This window comes from Suricata suricatta, chromosome 4, assembly GCF_006229205.1.
Source record: "Suricata suricatta isolate VVHF042 chromosome 4, meerkat_22Aug2017_6uvM2_HiC, whole genome shotgun sequence".
In the NCBI taxonomy this organism is placed as follows: Eukaryota; Metazoa; Chordata; class Mammalia; order Carnivora; family Herpestidae; genus Suricata; species Suricata suricatta.
Genome location: NC_043703.1, coordinates 128,884,738 through 128,901,139, shown reverse-complemented (window position 1 = coordinate 128,901,139; position 16,402 = coordinate 128,884,738). Strand labels below are relative to the sequence as shown.

Genomic DNA, 16,402 nt, shown 5'->3' with positions numbered 1-16,402 from the left:
TTAGCTTGTGCTGCCCAGAACCCTAGAGACGCATCTGGGCTGCCGCGCTGGGCCTCGTGGGCTGCTACTGTGTCTCTCTTAGTCTGGATGTGACAAATTTGTGGACTGTCACCCTGCCCGGATGGCGCAAACACCCTCATGTCTCTCCAACATGGCCCTTTAAAAAGTAACATAGACCTAGCTATTTTATGGAAAAGAAAAGTGAGACTCAGGACGAAAGCACTGGAAGCATTTTTGGTTGATAGTAATTTGGAATGATTATGGCCGCTACGTCGGGCACCTATGGTTCATTGCTCCCTGAGGCCTCCCTGATGAGTCCCGCGTCATCCACACACAGGCGCTGGTGGGGCTAGCTGGTGGGCAGATGGGGGAGGGAGAATTCTCAGAAATCTCATTGGGAACTTGATCCAAGGGTCAAAGGAGCCCTCAACCAGCCTGACTGTAAATAGGGCCGGTGAAGGTCGCTCCCCTCATATGGTGTCACGAACATCTGTGTCCAGGTTTGGCCCTTGTGAGGGTGTGTGAGCGAGCGGTGGTGCCCGCGGTGTCCGCAGGACTGCCCAGGAGCGCTGCAATGGAGCTGGGGGGTCAGACCTGCACACAGCCCGGGTCGGGACGCCCGGCAGCCCTGCTGGAGCAGCGCCTGCGCGTTAACCACTGCTGCCCATCCCCTTGCAAGAACAGCTCTCAGACCTGTTTTGCAATCTGTGTAAACTATAGAATGATTTCTGTGTCCGTGGAGCACAGAGCTCCCTCCCCTCCCGAACTCCATCAGGCTCCCTTAGACTGGCTTCGGCCCTACCCCCTTCAGCACTTGGCCACATCGGAAACCTTAAATTCCAGGGGTGTGCGGGTGGGTCAGTCGGTTAAGCGTCTGACTTCGGCTCAGGTCATGATTTTGTGGTTCGTGAGTTCGAGCCCAGCTCAGTGCTTGGAGCCTGTTTTCAGAATGTGTCTCCCTCTCTCTCTGACCCTCCCCTTCTCATCCTGTCTCTCTCCCTCAAAAAGAAATAAAAACATTGAAACCTTAAATTCCATCATCCCTAATTTGTTTTAAATTGAGGTACAGCGTCCATACAGTACAGTATGTGGATCTGTACCCTTCATGGGTCTGTGAGGTTCAGCCCTGCTAGCGTGGGCAGCACACTGCTGCTCCCGTTGGGTGGACGTGTCTGTCCTGGCCCTGATGGGCATCTGTGTTGTCTCCAGTTTGGGGTTATTATGGACAAAGATGCCACCAACATTCTCAGCCACGTCTGTTGCTGGACACACATCGTCTCCATAACCCACTTTCCTTCCTTTGCCCTCTTTTTGCTCATTGACACCCCAGTCTGGCACCTCCACCATGTTTTCTGGCAGTGGCAGTTTGGTCACTGCACCCAAGATCATTTCTTCCATAGCAAAGAGTCCTGAAAGGGCTTTCCCACGCTGCTCCCACTTAGCTGCTGTCATCTTGCCACTCATGGCTTACCGGTCAAGGTCTCCTGTGACCTTTGTTTGCCTTATATTGGGGGACATTTGGGGCTTCTCTGACTTGGCCTGACTATGTCACCATCCCTGCTCCTGGCTCCCTCTTTCCTTGCATGGTTTCTGGGACAGCCCTTCCTACTTCTGTCCTACCAACCTGGCTGCTCCCGCTCAGCCTCCTTTGCTGTGTCCTCTCTTGTCTCCATCCCAGTGTGGTTGTTTCTGGGGCTCTGTCCTCAACACTCGTCTCTCCCGAAGGGCCCTCCTGGACATGACCTACCACTAATACCGATGCAACATCTTTCCTCTTCAATCCCTAGACCCCAAAATGAAAGGATTTCCTACACTCATTTGGTGGCAGGCCTTGACTATGAGCTTTGTCTGTTGTCTTTATATGCCCACTTCGTGTGAATGAATATTTATATGGTGGCTGAAGGAATGTCAATGTGTTTGATTGTGGGCTGTTGTCCCAGACCCTCCAAGGGTGTGATCGTGCATATATGCAGTAAATCATGTGTTACCTTCTTAAACTCAGTAAATACTGAATTCTGAAATATACCTGGCTCCGTGGGCTTCAGGTGAGGGTTTGTAGACAGAGGACTCTCTTCCCACCTCGTGCTCTCCCAACAAGTGCCTTCATTTCCTGCCGCCTCTCTGGGTTGGTGGCCCCTACTGCAGTGCCTCTCAAGCATCGTAGTGATTAGCTTCTTCCTTCCTTAGGATCACTTGCAGTTAATTGGTCCCCAGGCCTTGACTTACCCAATGACTCTCTGGCCAACCCTTCCCTCTCAATTCAGGCCACAGCTCCTGCCTGGGCTATTGCAGTAACTTCTCGGTAGCTGTCCCTTGTCCTAGCTGGCCAGTCCTGGGCACTGCCACCAGGGGCAGCTTTGAACTATGGGGGATCATATCCTCATTCTGCTCAAAATGCTGCCAAGGTTTCTTACCACCTATAGGGTCAAGGTCAAGTTCTTTAGTAGGACATAGGACCTTTCCTGATCTGGCCTTGTTCTCCTGCCCTATGTCTTTGGGTCCCCCCAGAACAGTTGTGGGCTCATTATACCCCTTTTTCCTTTTATTCCTGCAGCCACTCAATTGGGGAAGTCTTGTTCTTTTCAAAATCTGGTGGGGATCACCTTCTTCTGAATCTGCCTTCCCCCCAACAGGTGTGTTCTCCTGTCCCTCTGGTTGGCTGCTTCAGACCTCATGGGCAGCATCATGTCGTGCTCAGGACATGGGTGCTAGATATTGGCTTATGCGGTGGGTGGTACCATCGGGGGCTCATCCCACAGTGCCCAGTGCCTGGCTCAGGGCAGGTGCTCATGAAATGAAAAAAAAATTACTTAGCACTTGTATTCTATTTTCATTTGGCTTAAATATTTCTTGAGTTTCCATGTCGTTTTATGCAGTTTATTTTTCTTTATTGAGCCACATATAAGAAAATTTAGATACTAAAGACAAGAAATTAAATACAATCCTGCTTTTTGGGGTGTTGGTGTGGTTCAGTCAGTTGAGTGCCTGACTTCAGCTCAGGTCATGATCTCACAGTTTGTGAGTTTGAGCTGTGTGTTGGGCTCTGTGCTGCCAGCTCAGAACCTGGAACCTGCTTCTGATTCTGTGTCTCTCTCTCTCTGTCCCTCCCATGCTCACATTCTGTCTCTCTTTCTCTCAAAAATAATAAATAAACATTAAAAAATAAGTATAATCCTGCATTTTAACCAGGCCCTGGGTGATTCATATGCACATTAAGCCGTTGTTTGTTTTGAGTTATTTTCTCCAGTGCTTTTGCACATGTGTTCTTAAATGGCGGGCATGCCAGTGAAATGCAATTTTGTGTTCTGTTTTTTCTCTCCTCGGACGGACTATGCCTTCAACAGTTTTTGAGTTCGTCGTCTTAGCCATGATTAGTCACGTTTGTTCAATAATTGAAAAATAACAGATTTGCTCTTTTGTTGCACACTGGCCTATGCCTTTTCACGAATCGTCTTTTTGCATTTAGCCTTTGTTCTATATGACTTGTAAAGGATGGCTTCTCACAACTGGAGGATTCAAAGGAATAGGACATTTTTGTGACTGGATCTGCACGAAGCCCAGTGTCCCTCAGGGCAGTGATTGCTCACTGCAAACACTGTGTGGAGGGGGGTTGTCATTCTAGGAATGTGGCTCCTGGGACAGGCCCAGGTCCCATGTTTTCTACATGTCCTACCTGATGCAACAGGAGATAGTGGCCAGGCTTGTGGAGGGTTTACGAGCCCAGCAAAAACATCTGGCTGCTGAGCCCTCCCTTCCTGCCCTCCACCGCTTCCTACCTTGAGCAGCACTCCTGGCCCAGTGCAACTGTAGGGATTTCTATTCTCACCCCTGTGCTCCGTGTGGCTACCAGGCCAAGTGGAAGAGGAACCAATGACCCCAAAAGGGAGGTGACTGTCTCCCTACATGGTCCCCATCAGCTGGGTGGGGTGTTGACTGAGACTCAAGGTCAGACTGCAGGGAGTGACAGAAAGGGGATGTTTCCCCCGGAAACTTCCAGAAAGATGGTGGTGGTATTGTCTGTGGTGGCAGCAGGGCTTTAAGAGGAGGATCAGTGAAAGGAAAGGTGAAGGCTCAGGGAATTCAGAGGTTTCTAGAGCAAGTCCCTAACCTGGTGTGGCCTGTTTCTGTCTCTAGAAAGAGAAGAAGATGGTAGTCATAGTAATAATGTCCACAGCACAGGGCTGAGGTGAGACTCAAATGAGAAAAGTAACAAAAGACACAGTTTTCAATAAATGCTGGGTGTTTCCATGAGGGATGAGATTCCCAAGGCCCAAGAATAAGGTGGCTTCAGCCTCCTTGTGTACCCACTGTATCTAGCATTGGCTTGATTTGTTAAATGTCTTTTTAAAGCAAAGTCCTAAAACTTTGTGGTACATTTACCCAGGGGGTAAAGCATGCCCATTGCTTGGGTCATCTCTGGACCAGTTACATGTAAATCTCAGAGAGGGAGGGGTCCCCCTGCCACACTGTCACTCAACACTGGCTGTGGGGCTCCTGGGCTCAAATTCTCCCTTACCTGCACTTGCCCGGCTGATTCTCACTCATCAGAAGGCTTATAGGTCCCCAGGGGATTTGAGGTACAGGCTAATGCCCCACTCTTGCCCCTTAAATGTGGTGATGCCCCTCATCCTGGTGATGATTTGGGCACTTGTTAGAAATGCAAAATCTCGGGGCACCTGGGTGGCTTAGTCGGTTAAGTGTCCGATTTTGGGTCAGGTCATGATTGCATGGTTTGTGGGTTTAAGCCCCACATCAGGTTCTGTGCTGACAGCTCAGAGCCTGGAGTTTGTTTCAGATTCTGTGTCTCCCTCTCTCTCTCTGACCCTCCCCCACTCGTGCTCTGTCTCAAAAATAAACTATATAAAAAAAATAAATGAAAAATCTTAGGGTGCTTGTGTGGCTCAATCAGTTAAGCATGTGGCTTCAGCTCAGGTCATGATCTCATGGTTTCTGAGTTCAAGCTCTGAGTCAGGCTCTATGCTGACAGCTCAGAGCTTGGGACCTGCTTCTGATTGCTGTCTCCTTCTCTTTCTGACCCTTCCCCATCTGTGTTCGGTCTCTCTGTCTCTCAAAAATAAATGTAAAAAAAAAAAGAAATGCAAAATCTCGGGTGCCACCCCAGACCTGCTAACTCAGAAGCTCTATTTAACCAGACCCCAGGTGATTCCCGGGCCCCTCACATCTTGAGAAGCACTGACCAGCACATTGTCAGAAGAGCATTTGTGGGGACCAGAGCGCCGATGTTGGTGCCTGGCCTCTGGGTTCAGTCCTTGCTCTGCTGCTTATTCGTTTTGTAACTTTGGGCAAGATGCTAAACTCCTCAGTGTCTTGGTTTGGTCACCTGACAATTCAGAATAGCACTAGACCCATCTCATGGGATTGTTATGAGGCCTGGCTTGTGGTAAACACAATGCTGGGTTTCTTTATTGTTACTATGACAAATCTCTTCCTGAAGGGGCTCTGACACGTGGCAGACTTCACAAGCATGACAGTGGCATAGGGGTCCTGACCAAGAAGGCCCTTTGACAGCCCTGAGATCCCTCCCCAGCTGGACCGACAGTTAGCCAAGGGGCTCTTTGTATCCTGGGATGGGGGCAGAGACCGGCCACCTCAGCAGACGGCAACACGGGGAGGTGCAGGCCCCACCTGTGCCAGCGCGGGTCCCACCAGGCCCCACCAAGAAGCGAGGGGCAGCAACAGCTACCAACTACCAGCACGGCCAGGAATAACCCCCATAATGTTCAGTCAACCCTAGGAGATGGCTGAGAGTGCACTTGGAGAAGTGGCCCAAGAAAGTGCTGAAGTGACAGAGTTACCTCAACGTCACTGGATGACCTTCCTGTCCTCAGGTGAAAGGGAAGCTTGGGATGGAACCCTAAGTTCAGCTATAGGAAAAAAAATACTTTGCCATGTTAACTTCCAGTGGGAGGGCTGGGAACTTCCCAGTGATGTCTTACAACCACGTATCCCTCCCTTTGTTTCTGACTAGACAGGAACCATGTATCTATCTATCTACCCATCCACCCATCCACCCATCCACCCATCCATCCACCATCCATCCATCCATCCATCCATCCATCCAGTGAAGGAATGTAGCTCCTGTGCCTCTATATTTTTGCTTTATCATTCTGATAGTTGTTCATCTGGCATTGCAAAGAAAAGAACTACTCCATTGAAATATGTTTTTTCCAGATAATTTTTATCCTTTAAGAGTGTCTCATTTCACTTAGTTTAGTCATTTTATTTATTTATTTTTTAAAGTTTATTTATTTATTTTGAGAGAGAAAGTGCAGAAGGAGGGCAGAGAGAGAGGGGGAGAGAATCCCAGTCATGAATGGTGAGATCATGACCTGAGCTGAAATCAAGAGTCAGATGCTTAAGCGAATGAACCACTCAGGCCCCCCCTAGTTTAGTCATTTTAGAGAGAATTTTTAAAAGGGCATCATAAACTTATCTTCCTTTTTATTTATTTTAATTTTTTAAGGTTTATTTTATTTTGAGAGAGACAGAGAGACAGAGATAGAGACAGACAGGCAGACAGTGTGAGTGGGGGAGGAGCAGAGAGAGAGGAGAGAGAGGACCTCAAGCAGGCTGCATGCTCAGCCTGGAGCCTGACTCAGGGCTCAGTCTCACAAACCATGAGATCATGACCTGAGCTGAAATCAAGAGTCAGACAGACGCTCAATTGACTGAGCCACCCAGGGACTCCTTGTCTTCCTTTTGAAGAGGACGTGCTACATCATATGTCTTTTTTGGAAAATCCAGATCAAAGTTCCTAATGGAAGTCTCAGTGCTTTCTTGTAAAATCAGCACTGTGGGCCCTCAGGGCTGTTTACAGCTCCGCACTAAATGGTCTCAATTTGCTCTGCCCTCACTTTTGTAATTTTTTCGGAGGTTCTTCTCATCTGCCACTTCTTATAGCTTGCGGCGTGCATTTGAGTAATTATGCCTTTAAGTGGCGCTGGGTGGGAAATTGATAACCAAGTGTGTGAGAGTTGTGCATAGAGCAAGAGTCCTGAGTTCTTTATGTATTTATTAAAGTCTGCTTTATTATTGTTTTAATTAATTAATTAATTAATTTATTTTGAGAGAGAGAGCATGAAAGGGAAGTGGCAAAGAGAGGGAAAGAGAGAGAATCCCAAACAGGCTCCACACTGTCCGCACAGAGCCTGTCAGGGCTTGAACTCACAAACCATGAGATCTTGACCAGAGCCCAAACCAAGAGTCGGAGATTAACTGACTGAGCCACCTAGGTACCCCGAGACTCTTTTATTTTTTGAAGTACATGAGTCTCCTGCCTTTGTAACCCCTATGTTTGTTTCATCCTGGGTTGAAGGGTTCTAGGTGGTTGAAGTCCTTGGAGGCATAAGCCCTAGAAATGGAGGTGGTAGAATATCGAAGGATTCTTCTTCATTGATCATAACTGCTTTCCTTTTTGAATAAAGGAGAGGACACCAGAGGCTAACATGAATTACTCCTCCCCCAGAAGAGGAGACGGGGGCCCAGGGTGGGGCCAGCTGGGTCAGTGGTGTCTGGAGCCTCTGCGGGATCAGGAAGCTGCTAGTTCCCCCCGATAGCGCGGAGGTGGCTGGGAAAGCACCTGTCGCCTCCTGCCCACTCCTCATGGCGCTGCCCAGTGGGGATGGGGGAGAGCCAAGGGAGCCCCAAGGGGCACTCCAGTGCCTGGTCTCCTCTCTAGGCCTGAAGCAGGACTGGCGCAAGCAGTGAGATGGCACTTGGGGTGGGGGTTGAGGGCACCTCAGCCTGTCAACATCCCATACTGACATAGTCCTCATAACACAGCAGCCCCACGAGTGACTCCTTTAAATACACTGATATGGGGACACTCAAAATGCTGTCGAGCCCCTGTGCTTGCATGGGGACCCCTTCTTTCTAGGTGGGCAGCGACCTGTCACCCAGAAACCCTGACAATATATACTCAAGCATCCCCTCCCGTATGGTGACCCGTGCTGCCTATTTATGACAAACACATCTCTGAGCTTGGACACAGTGAACCCACTCAAGACAGTGACTCCCCCTGCCAACAATTGCACACCCCTGGGGATGTCCACAGTGCACTCCTGCGTGGTGAGCTGCCGCTTCTCGGAGGCTGCCTGTGCACGCTTCCACACGCTCACAGGCATGTGCTCAGAGGCACACACACCTAACGGGGCCTGGGGAGCTGGGGGGCTGATTCCAACATCCTTCTTCCCCTCCCCAGGATTTTCTCAATCGCTGCTTTGGCTTTGACATGGGGGTAGGGAGCAGGGTATTTGGGGGTCGGGGAGCAGGGAGTAGGTACAAGCTGGCCTGGTTCTGCTTGGTTCCCATAACCTGCAAGTCCCCAGCCTACGAGGCACTGGCCTTCGAGTTACTGCTGGAGCCTGGTGTGCTTTGGGTACCCACATTGAGGTCCTGCGCTACACCTACGACCCTGTCTTCCCCACCAGGCGTGGGATCTGGCTGGGGTGGGAAGCTGTGGCCAGTAATCAGCCCTGGAACCCCCATCCATAGCCTCTGTGCTCTCTCCCTAGGGGGCTGGCGTTTGACCTGCTCTATGGGAACCTGCTGAAGGTGGACACCCATGGGAACGTCTGCTGGGCACCCATGGCTTCACCTTCCTCTCAGAGTAAGTAAGGTTCCTGGGGTGGAGGGCAAGTATGATGGGGGAAAGAAGAAGGCGGGGGAGGAGAGACCCAGGACACAGCAGAGGCTCAACAGTGCCAGCTGGATGAAAGAGGGACAGCAGGGGTGGGCGGAGGTGGGAAGGAATGGCAGGCCCTGAGTGCACCGCTAGGAGGCACTAGAAACGGGGTGTTGATGGCACCCAGCCAGCTCCCTCCCCAGAGCAGAGATCTGGACCTTCTACCCCAGCAAGTTCAAGTTCATTCAGAGGGACAACCTGCAGAGGTTCTACATCCTCACCATGCTCTTCAACCGGCCTGGTGAGGGCTGGCTAGGGGGTGCAGGAGGTGGTCCCCGGGGGCCAAGCTCTGGCCTGGGTGGGTTGCTCTGGATCCTTAGGTCAGCAACTGACTGGCCTCTCCACCCCAGAAATCCATCTGTATGCCAGCCTGGTGGACTTCTCTGGCTGCTCTTGCTACACCAAGTGAGTTCTGTGCACTGTCCAGGTCTGGGTCACCAACAGGACATGGCCACTGCCCAGGCCCCAAGCCCTGAAGTGGGGTCCCTGCCAAGGAGCAGAGATCCTTCCTGAGGGTCTCTAGGAGCTCAGTGGGAAGGCTTTCACTGCAGGCCGCCTCCCTCAACCTTGTAACTGGTGCCCCCCAAGGGATGGCCCTCAGCACAGGGTGATTCTCCTTCCAGTATGGTTGGGACATAAGCTCAGAGGGGTGACTCTGGTATAGGGTCCAGGCTGGGTGGTCATCTCAGGCCCCCTTATCAGCCTGTCCTGTCCTCTCAGCCTGTGCCAGCTGTGACACTGGCTGTCAGCATGGGAACCTCTTCATGTCCTTCTGAAGCCTCTTCCAGGACAGGAGGGATGCCATGGATAATGTCTACCAGTCCATGAGTGCCCAGGACCCCAGGACCCTTGACCTGTCTGCCCTTGGCTCTACTGGGCACGCCCCGAGGGCTCCAGCCTCCACAGAGTTTCCACTCTCCTTCCCGCTGGAGACTATGGTCTGGGCTCCTGCACCTTGGACTTCTGCATGCAGGCAGACACACACGCACACGCACACCTGCACGCACATGCACATGTGCACACCTCTGCGCGCGTGCACACACACACACACACACACACACACACACACAGCGCGCTGCTCCCCTCTGCAGGGCTGTCTGAAGGAGAAGACCCTGGAGGATTTGGACAAATATGTGGAGAAGGATGAGAGTGGGTCATAACCAGGCCCTGTTCCTTTGTCCCCCTCCTCCCCAGGGCCGTGGGGCTGTGTCCCTGCCTCTGCCTTCCAGATTCGGACAGAGCTCTGTGGCCTCGCTTAGTCACAGACTTCCCTGCCTGGCCTGGAGGCCCATGCCTGGGAGGCTGAGAGCCAGAAAGGGATCCCATGGCAGCTGGGGGAGGCCCCACCCCTGGAAGTGACCTCTGCCTCTGCTCCAGGTGGGGATCCCCATCTTGCGGGGCAAGATGAAGGAGGTTGCAAAAGTGTTTCTGGCTATGAACAGCAGCTACAACTACACAGATGTGTGTAGATGAAGGGGTGGGTCCCTCAGCCACTGGAGCTCAGAGGACTTTGGAACCCTCCTTCCTGGCCCTGTAGGAACAGTGAGGGGTGGTACTCCCACAGTCTGGGTGGCATTTTAGGTTCCATTTTTTGGCCTTTAAAGAAAAATGTTTTTAATGTTAATTTATTTTTGAGAGTGAGAGAGAGCACAAGTGAGGGCAGAGAGAGAGGGAGACATAGAATCTGAAGCACGCTCCAGGCTCTGAGCTGTCAGCACAGATCCTGACGTGGGGCTTGAACTCACAAGCTGTGAGGGCATGACCTGAGCTGAAGTCGGCTGCTCAACAGACTGACAACCCAGGTGCCCCATTTCTTGGCCTTTTTTGAGGTCTCAGTGGATTGAGAAACGTCTCACCACCTTGCTCCTGTGGTCCCCAGCGTATCCTGTGGGGGGAGGGCAGAGGTGGGCAGCGGCCGCTGGCCCAGCCCAACTGGGTGCTCTGACCCTTGCCCTGTCTCTGCCAGGCCATCGTGACCTACCTATTTGGCATTGGTGAGGTGAGTGCCACGTGCCTGGCTGGGGTAGGCTGTGCCACAGGAGGGGGACCAGGCCAGGCCACAGTGCTGAGGGCCCCTTGCATGTCCGGCCCTCCCCTTGAGGAAGAACCAAGTGTGGGAGGGGGTGTTTCACATGCGTGGACCTTGCTGGAGCCCCTGCAGGGCGTGGGAGGCCAGTGATCTCAGCCAGGTCAAGGGGTTGGAAGGTCCCTGGTGACCTTGGAAAAGCCATGAAGATGCAGAGGCAGATGTTTGGGGGAAGGGCTTAATGAGGTGCAAGGGGGTGAGATCAGGTGTGGCAGGCCCAGAGGAGGGGTGTGTATGACATACCCTGTGGCACCACATGTGACCAGGTGTCACTGGCAGGCCAATGGGTGAGCAGGGCGCTAACTCAGCGGCTGCGCTCACATCCTGAGGATGACATGACAGCCTGCACAGTGTCCAACAGCAGCTTCCACAAATACCTCTTGAGCACTTCCTCCTGCCAGAGTAGTCATGGTCGAGGATGCTGGGGAGCCAGACCTCCTGGTTCTCGAATCCAAGGGTGCTCAGGGCTAGGAGTCAGGGCCAGGGCACATGCATGGGCTTGTGACCTCAGGGCTGGGGAGCTTTCACCAGTCCAGAGCTTGGTGGGTGGCCAGGGAAGAGCTGTGAGGTGTGTTGGTGTCTGATGTTCCAAACTGTGTGTGTGTGTGTGTGTGTGTGTGTATATCTGTGTGCGCGTGCACACACCCCCCCACTCTCCCATCCCTGCCCCACAGGCTGAGGGCTCAGCCAGGCCCTGGAGGTCCTGCTTCGACCTGATCATGGTGGACCCACAGAAGCCCTGCTTCTTGGCTGAGGGGACAGTGCTGAGACAGGTCAATGGGCTGAGGCCCCATCCACCTTGACCCATGGGCTGCATGGTGGGGAGAGAGCCTGCCCTTCACACTTGACCTGCCCTTGGGAGTTGCCTCGCTGCTGCTCTGCCTGTCCCAGGAGGTGGGGAACCAGCGGGCTCCTTTGGGACTCTCTGTCACCTCCTTCCTCTCACACCCGCATAGTAATTCCGGCTGCTCCCAGGGCCCTGCTCTCTCTGACCAGGATGCCCCTCTCTCCTTCCAGGATTCAGGCAAGCTCCACATGGGTACCTACATGGGGCCTGACCAGCACTGTGTGGTCTGCTTTGGAGGTACCAGCTTCCACCTTGTCCCCATGCCTCTACCAACACCCTCCCTAGACTAGGAGCTGGTGTCCCCAACCTGCCCACCAGGACAGAAGCGGCTGTGAGCAAGCCTGTCCTCCCATGATGGGCCAGGCTCTTCGGACGTGTGTGCTGCTCTTCGGTGTGCATGCTGCTTGGGGCATGGATGTCCTGTACATTGCAGATCACATCTTTGGAGACATCCTCAAGTCAAAGAAGCGGCGGGGCCGGCGAACTTACCTGGTGGTTCCTGAGCTGTCCTGGGAGCTGGGCATCTGGGATCTAGAGAAGGGTGAGCTTGGTGGGAGGGGGGGTATTCAGGACCAGGTAGGGGGCACCAGGCACCAGTGCAGAGGCCTGCCCCTTCATCGTCTTGCCCTCTTCCCTGTTGGGGGTCAGTAGTGACTGTGATAATATTGTCCACTCTGTGGTTTATGAGAGTAGATCTACTTTATACATGAGGAAACAGATCCAGAGGTTAAGTAACTTGCCCAAATCCACACAGCCAGAAAGGGCAAGGCTGACTCAAATAACTGTGTCCTGACTCCAGAGTGCTGTGGTGTTTCTGTAGCCTGAGAACTCCTTCCTCCCCTGACTGTACCCTCCCCACTCACCCGGGGACTCTCAGAGAGTGGAAGCTGCAGTCCCACACCTGGGAATGACTGGAAGTGTCCTCTGAGTCAGGAGTAGCTGTGAGCCTAAACAATTCGGGTTTGTTCTACGAGCTGGAGATGCGTCATTACCATGTGACCTTGGGTGGGTCACCTGACTGCCTGCGTAGCTTCCTCACCTGTCCCCGAGGACCTTTGCTGTCACTGCTTTGCTCTGGGCAGCGTCTCAGTTGATGTGAGGAAGGGGTGAGGATGTTATGTACACAGCGGGGGTATGTGTAGACCCCTGGTGACCTCTCCACCCTCACTGCATGGTGGAGCTGGGTCTGGGGCAAACAAAGGTAGGTAGGGCTCTCACTCATCCCCTGCTGTCCTCTGTCTACTATTCAGAGCAGATGGAGGAGCTGATGAGGCTGGACCGTGCACCCGGCAGACCTGTGCTCCCTGCCAGCGGAGGGGAGAGGGGTGAAGGGTCCTGGCCAGGGCAGTCAGGAAATCAAGATCTGTTCCAGGCCGGGCTTCCCTAGTAAACTGGATTTGGGGATCCCTCTGACCCCCTTGGGTCATACTATGACCTCTACATCCTTCCTCCTCACATGCTTAGCATGGACTCAGGATGCCTGTCCTCTCATGGACTCAGGATGTGCACTGTGTGCCCGTGGAGTGCCCTCTGACCTCCGTGGGGTCTAGGGAGGTCGTGCCTAGAGCTTGGAAGCACCGGTCCTTTTCTCCTGAGTCAGGTGGCCATTTTTGCACCAGGCACACAGATGGGAGTAGATATGGGCTGCAAGTCATCAACCCCAACAAAAGGGAGATTCAGGTGAGAATGGGTGCTGAGGAGACCCCTAGTGAGGGGTTGGGGGCTGGGTGTGTGCCTCCAGGCCACCTGCCCAGAACTGCTCTGTCCCAGGTTCCTGAGCCCAGTTATGTGATTTCCCAGCAAGCCCTGCAGAGGTCCACCTGGCCTTGTCTGCCGGCGCCCTCTGCTGGTCTATGTTCCACACGACGGCGGCGTGCTGCCGCAGGAGCACTAAGTTCAGCCTGTGGGGTGATTCGTGGGGCGTGGCTAGACCCTCAATCTCCATTAACCTAATCTCCATTAGCCCTTCTTGAGACATGCCAGCCTGTAGGGTCAGGTCCTCATGTGCCGTACGAGCCAGCTGTGATCGGCGTCTGGGGGGGCAGCTAGATGAGTGGCCCCAGAAGATGGTGTGTGGGGCTCTGCGAAGTCCTCTGTTGGGGCATCAGAAGCTACATTAAGCTGAGGGTTTAGTCTGGGTAGTCACTCTCCAGAGCCAGGCAGGTAACTGTGAGGAAAGCAGGGAGGGGGTTCGGTGGCAAAGTGGAGGGCTGCCCCACCTCCCAAAGCACGATGAGCCACCTCTGGGCTTAAAGAACACAGCTCCTTCCCTACTGGGGGCAGAGGCCCGGGTGTCTCCAAGTGACAGACCCAGGGAAGGCAGAGCTGGTCCCAGCAGGTGGGATTCGGCTGTGGGTGTTGCAGGTCCAGGTGGGGGGGATCTGTCCTCTGCCTGAGAGTCACCCTGGAGCTAGACCTGTACTGTGGCATGATGGGCAGCCCATTCCACTGCGGTGTCCGCCAGACGCTCTTCTCCAACCAGCTGATGTGCTATGCAGACCTATATCGCCACCTGCCTCAACTTCCTGCACTACCCGCTCAGCTGGCTGTATCAGGTGGTCCCGGAGCTGGGGGGTCCCTGCAGAGCCTCCCTGGGTATCCCCGATTCTCTGCCCCAGGAGGAGCCACTGGTCTCCAGCCCTGCCAAGAGCTTTTGAGCTTCCCCAGACCCAATCTCCCACGTCGGTACACAAGTGGGTCAAAGCCTTGCGGGTAACTGTGGGCGACATAATACATGCACAGGAGAGGTTACAGTTACAAGCGGCTGCTGCTGGGAAAGTTTCCCTCATGCCCAACCTTCAGGCCTGCTTTCAGTGGAGACCACATTAACTCAGTATTTCCTTAATAAAAAGGATGCCAGTTGCTGGGAGCGAATCTATAGTCCCTTTACTCTCAGTTAACATAGTGACCGTAGGGGTGCCTGGTGGCTTGTTGGTTAAACATCCGATTTCAGCTCAGGTCATGATCTCACAGTTTGTGAGTTTGAGCCCCGCTTTGGGCTTTGTGCTGACAGCTCAGAGCCCGGAGCCTGGTTTGGATTCTGTGTCTCCCTGTCTCTGCCCCTCCCCTGCTCATGTTCTGCCTATCACTCTTCTCAAAAATAAATAAATGTTAAAAACTATTAAAAAAAACTCCAAAAAACATAGTGACTGCAGAAGAAGTGGATAAAGCGCAGATGATGTGGTAAATGCTTCAGCTGATTTTCCTCTAGGACACCTGGACATGCTCCTGGGGCAAGAGCAGGGAGGTGGTGGTAGGCGTGATGCCCCCAGCGTTAGCTGAGCCGTGAGACCGGCCAGCTCGGTGCTCCCTGCGCATGCGTGTCGGTTCTCCCAGCAGAATGTCGTTATTTCCACCTCATAACATGTAGTCTCATGTCAAGGATCTGGACTTGAAGGTAGTTAGTCCTCCTGCTTCTCTTGCCACGACTGGCTGCCTTCCAGATGTTTGAAAGGGAAAACCATTTCCCGAGTTTTTCCTGTGTTTCCTGTATTGGGCTGCGTGACTTTTTTTTTTTTTTTTTAAACTGATTCTGTTTAGTGCTCAGTATAACTCACCAAAGTAGTTTTTTAATCCTCATTTTGTCATCTGTGACATGGAGGCAGAGAATCTAAGTAACTTGCTGTCACGCTGCTAGTAGACGGCAGAGCCACGATTTGAACCCAGTTCTCTTACAGAGCTCTGGGGGACATGCTCTGTCCCCTGCACCACCCTGCCACACGCTGCAGGGGGCAGTGAGCTCTCAATGTGCGGCCTCACCCGAGCTCCAGGTTTTTCGATGAGCAGGGCCGGAGAATGCCTGTTGGCAAAGCTGGACACGCAAAGCATAGTTATAAATGTTGTCAGGCATCAGTGCCAAAGTTGTGACCAGAGACAGGTGAAGAAATTGCAGCAACCCTGAGCACCAAACATATAAACATATAAAGACACTTGACCTTTACCCAACCATGCTGGCCCGGGACTTTTGAGAAAATGATGTCCATCTACCAGAACCGTCCATCTCCAGCTCACCCTCCTGGGCTTTTTTGTGTAGCATCATGGGGCAGGGAGCTGGCAGCAGTGGGCAGAGTAGAGTTGGGGGGGGGCTGCTGTCTATAAAAACTGGGGGCTTCTGGGAAACCTTGCCACTAGAGGAGCTACTCTATCTCCATCTGCATTTGTCCCTACAGATGCCCAGGAGTCCGCTATGGGGCAGGAATGGGCTAACGTGGGTCCCTTCTCCTGCCCTGTCTTCTACAGCTCCAGATGGAAGCATCATCCCAGGTTAGTGGCCTGGTTAGTGTGATCTTGTTGCCTCAGTTGTAGAACAAATGACAGTACTTGGGCTATTGCCATGATTCCTGTTTAGTAAATGGGAGCCGTGCAAGAAGGGCTCTCCTCATCACCATCCGAGTCTGCATTTCTGTACTTTGAGTAGAGGCAGGGAGCGAAAGCTCTGGACTTCATGCCAGACAACCTTGAGTTTGAAATTTCGGCCCTGTCATTGACCGTCTGACTGCTGTCCCCGCACCTATGTCATAAGGCCATCGTGAAGATGTAGTGAGATAAGAGGCACGGAACACGGCCCCAGGAAGCACTAAGTCACAGAGCCCTACGCTATTGTCTGTGTGTGTAGGGCCTTTCCCCTGGCGATGACAGAAACCGCACTGAAGCTGGCTTTCATATTTTGTGATCTCGAAGCATCCTGGGAATTATTGGGCTTCGCAGGTAAAGTGAGTCCGTCCAAAGGAAGGAAAGCACTGGCTGTTTGGGTTCCCGCATTTTG

At 52.9% G+C, this 16,402-nt stretch overlaps 1 protein-coding gene across 1 annotated transcript; it reads left to right on the top strand.

Annotated features, from left to right (window-relative positions):
• The first annotated feature begins 8,064 nt into the window (after positions 1–8,064).
• On the top strand, positions 8,065–14,294 carry NT5DC4 (5'-nucleotidase domain containing 4). The gene is given in 18 exon segments (XM_029938535.1): positions 8,065–8,140; positions 8,262–8,382; positions 8,384–8,408; positions 8,410–8,450; positions 8,535–8,590; positions 8,593–8,629; positions 8,848–8,945; positions 9,055–9,109; positions 9,435–9,534; positions 9,796–9,853; positions 10,086–10,165; positions 10,671–10,703; positions 11,465–11,568; positions 11,804–11,891; positions 12,001–12,178; positions 12,888–13,009; positions 13,138–13,317; positions 14,136–14,294. Coding segments are annotated over 18 exon segments (1,611 nt in total).
• Positions 14,295–16,402: the final 2,108 nt, after the last annotated feature.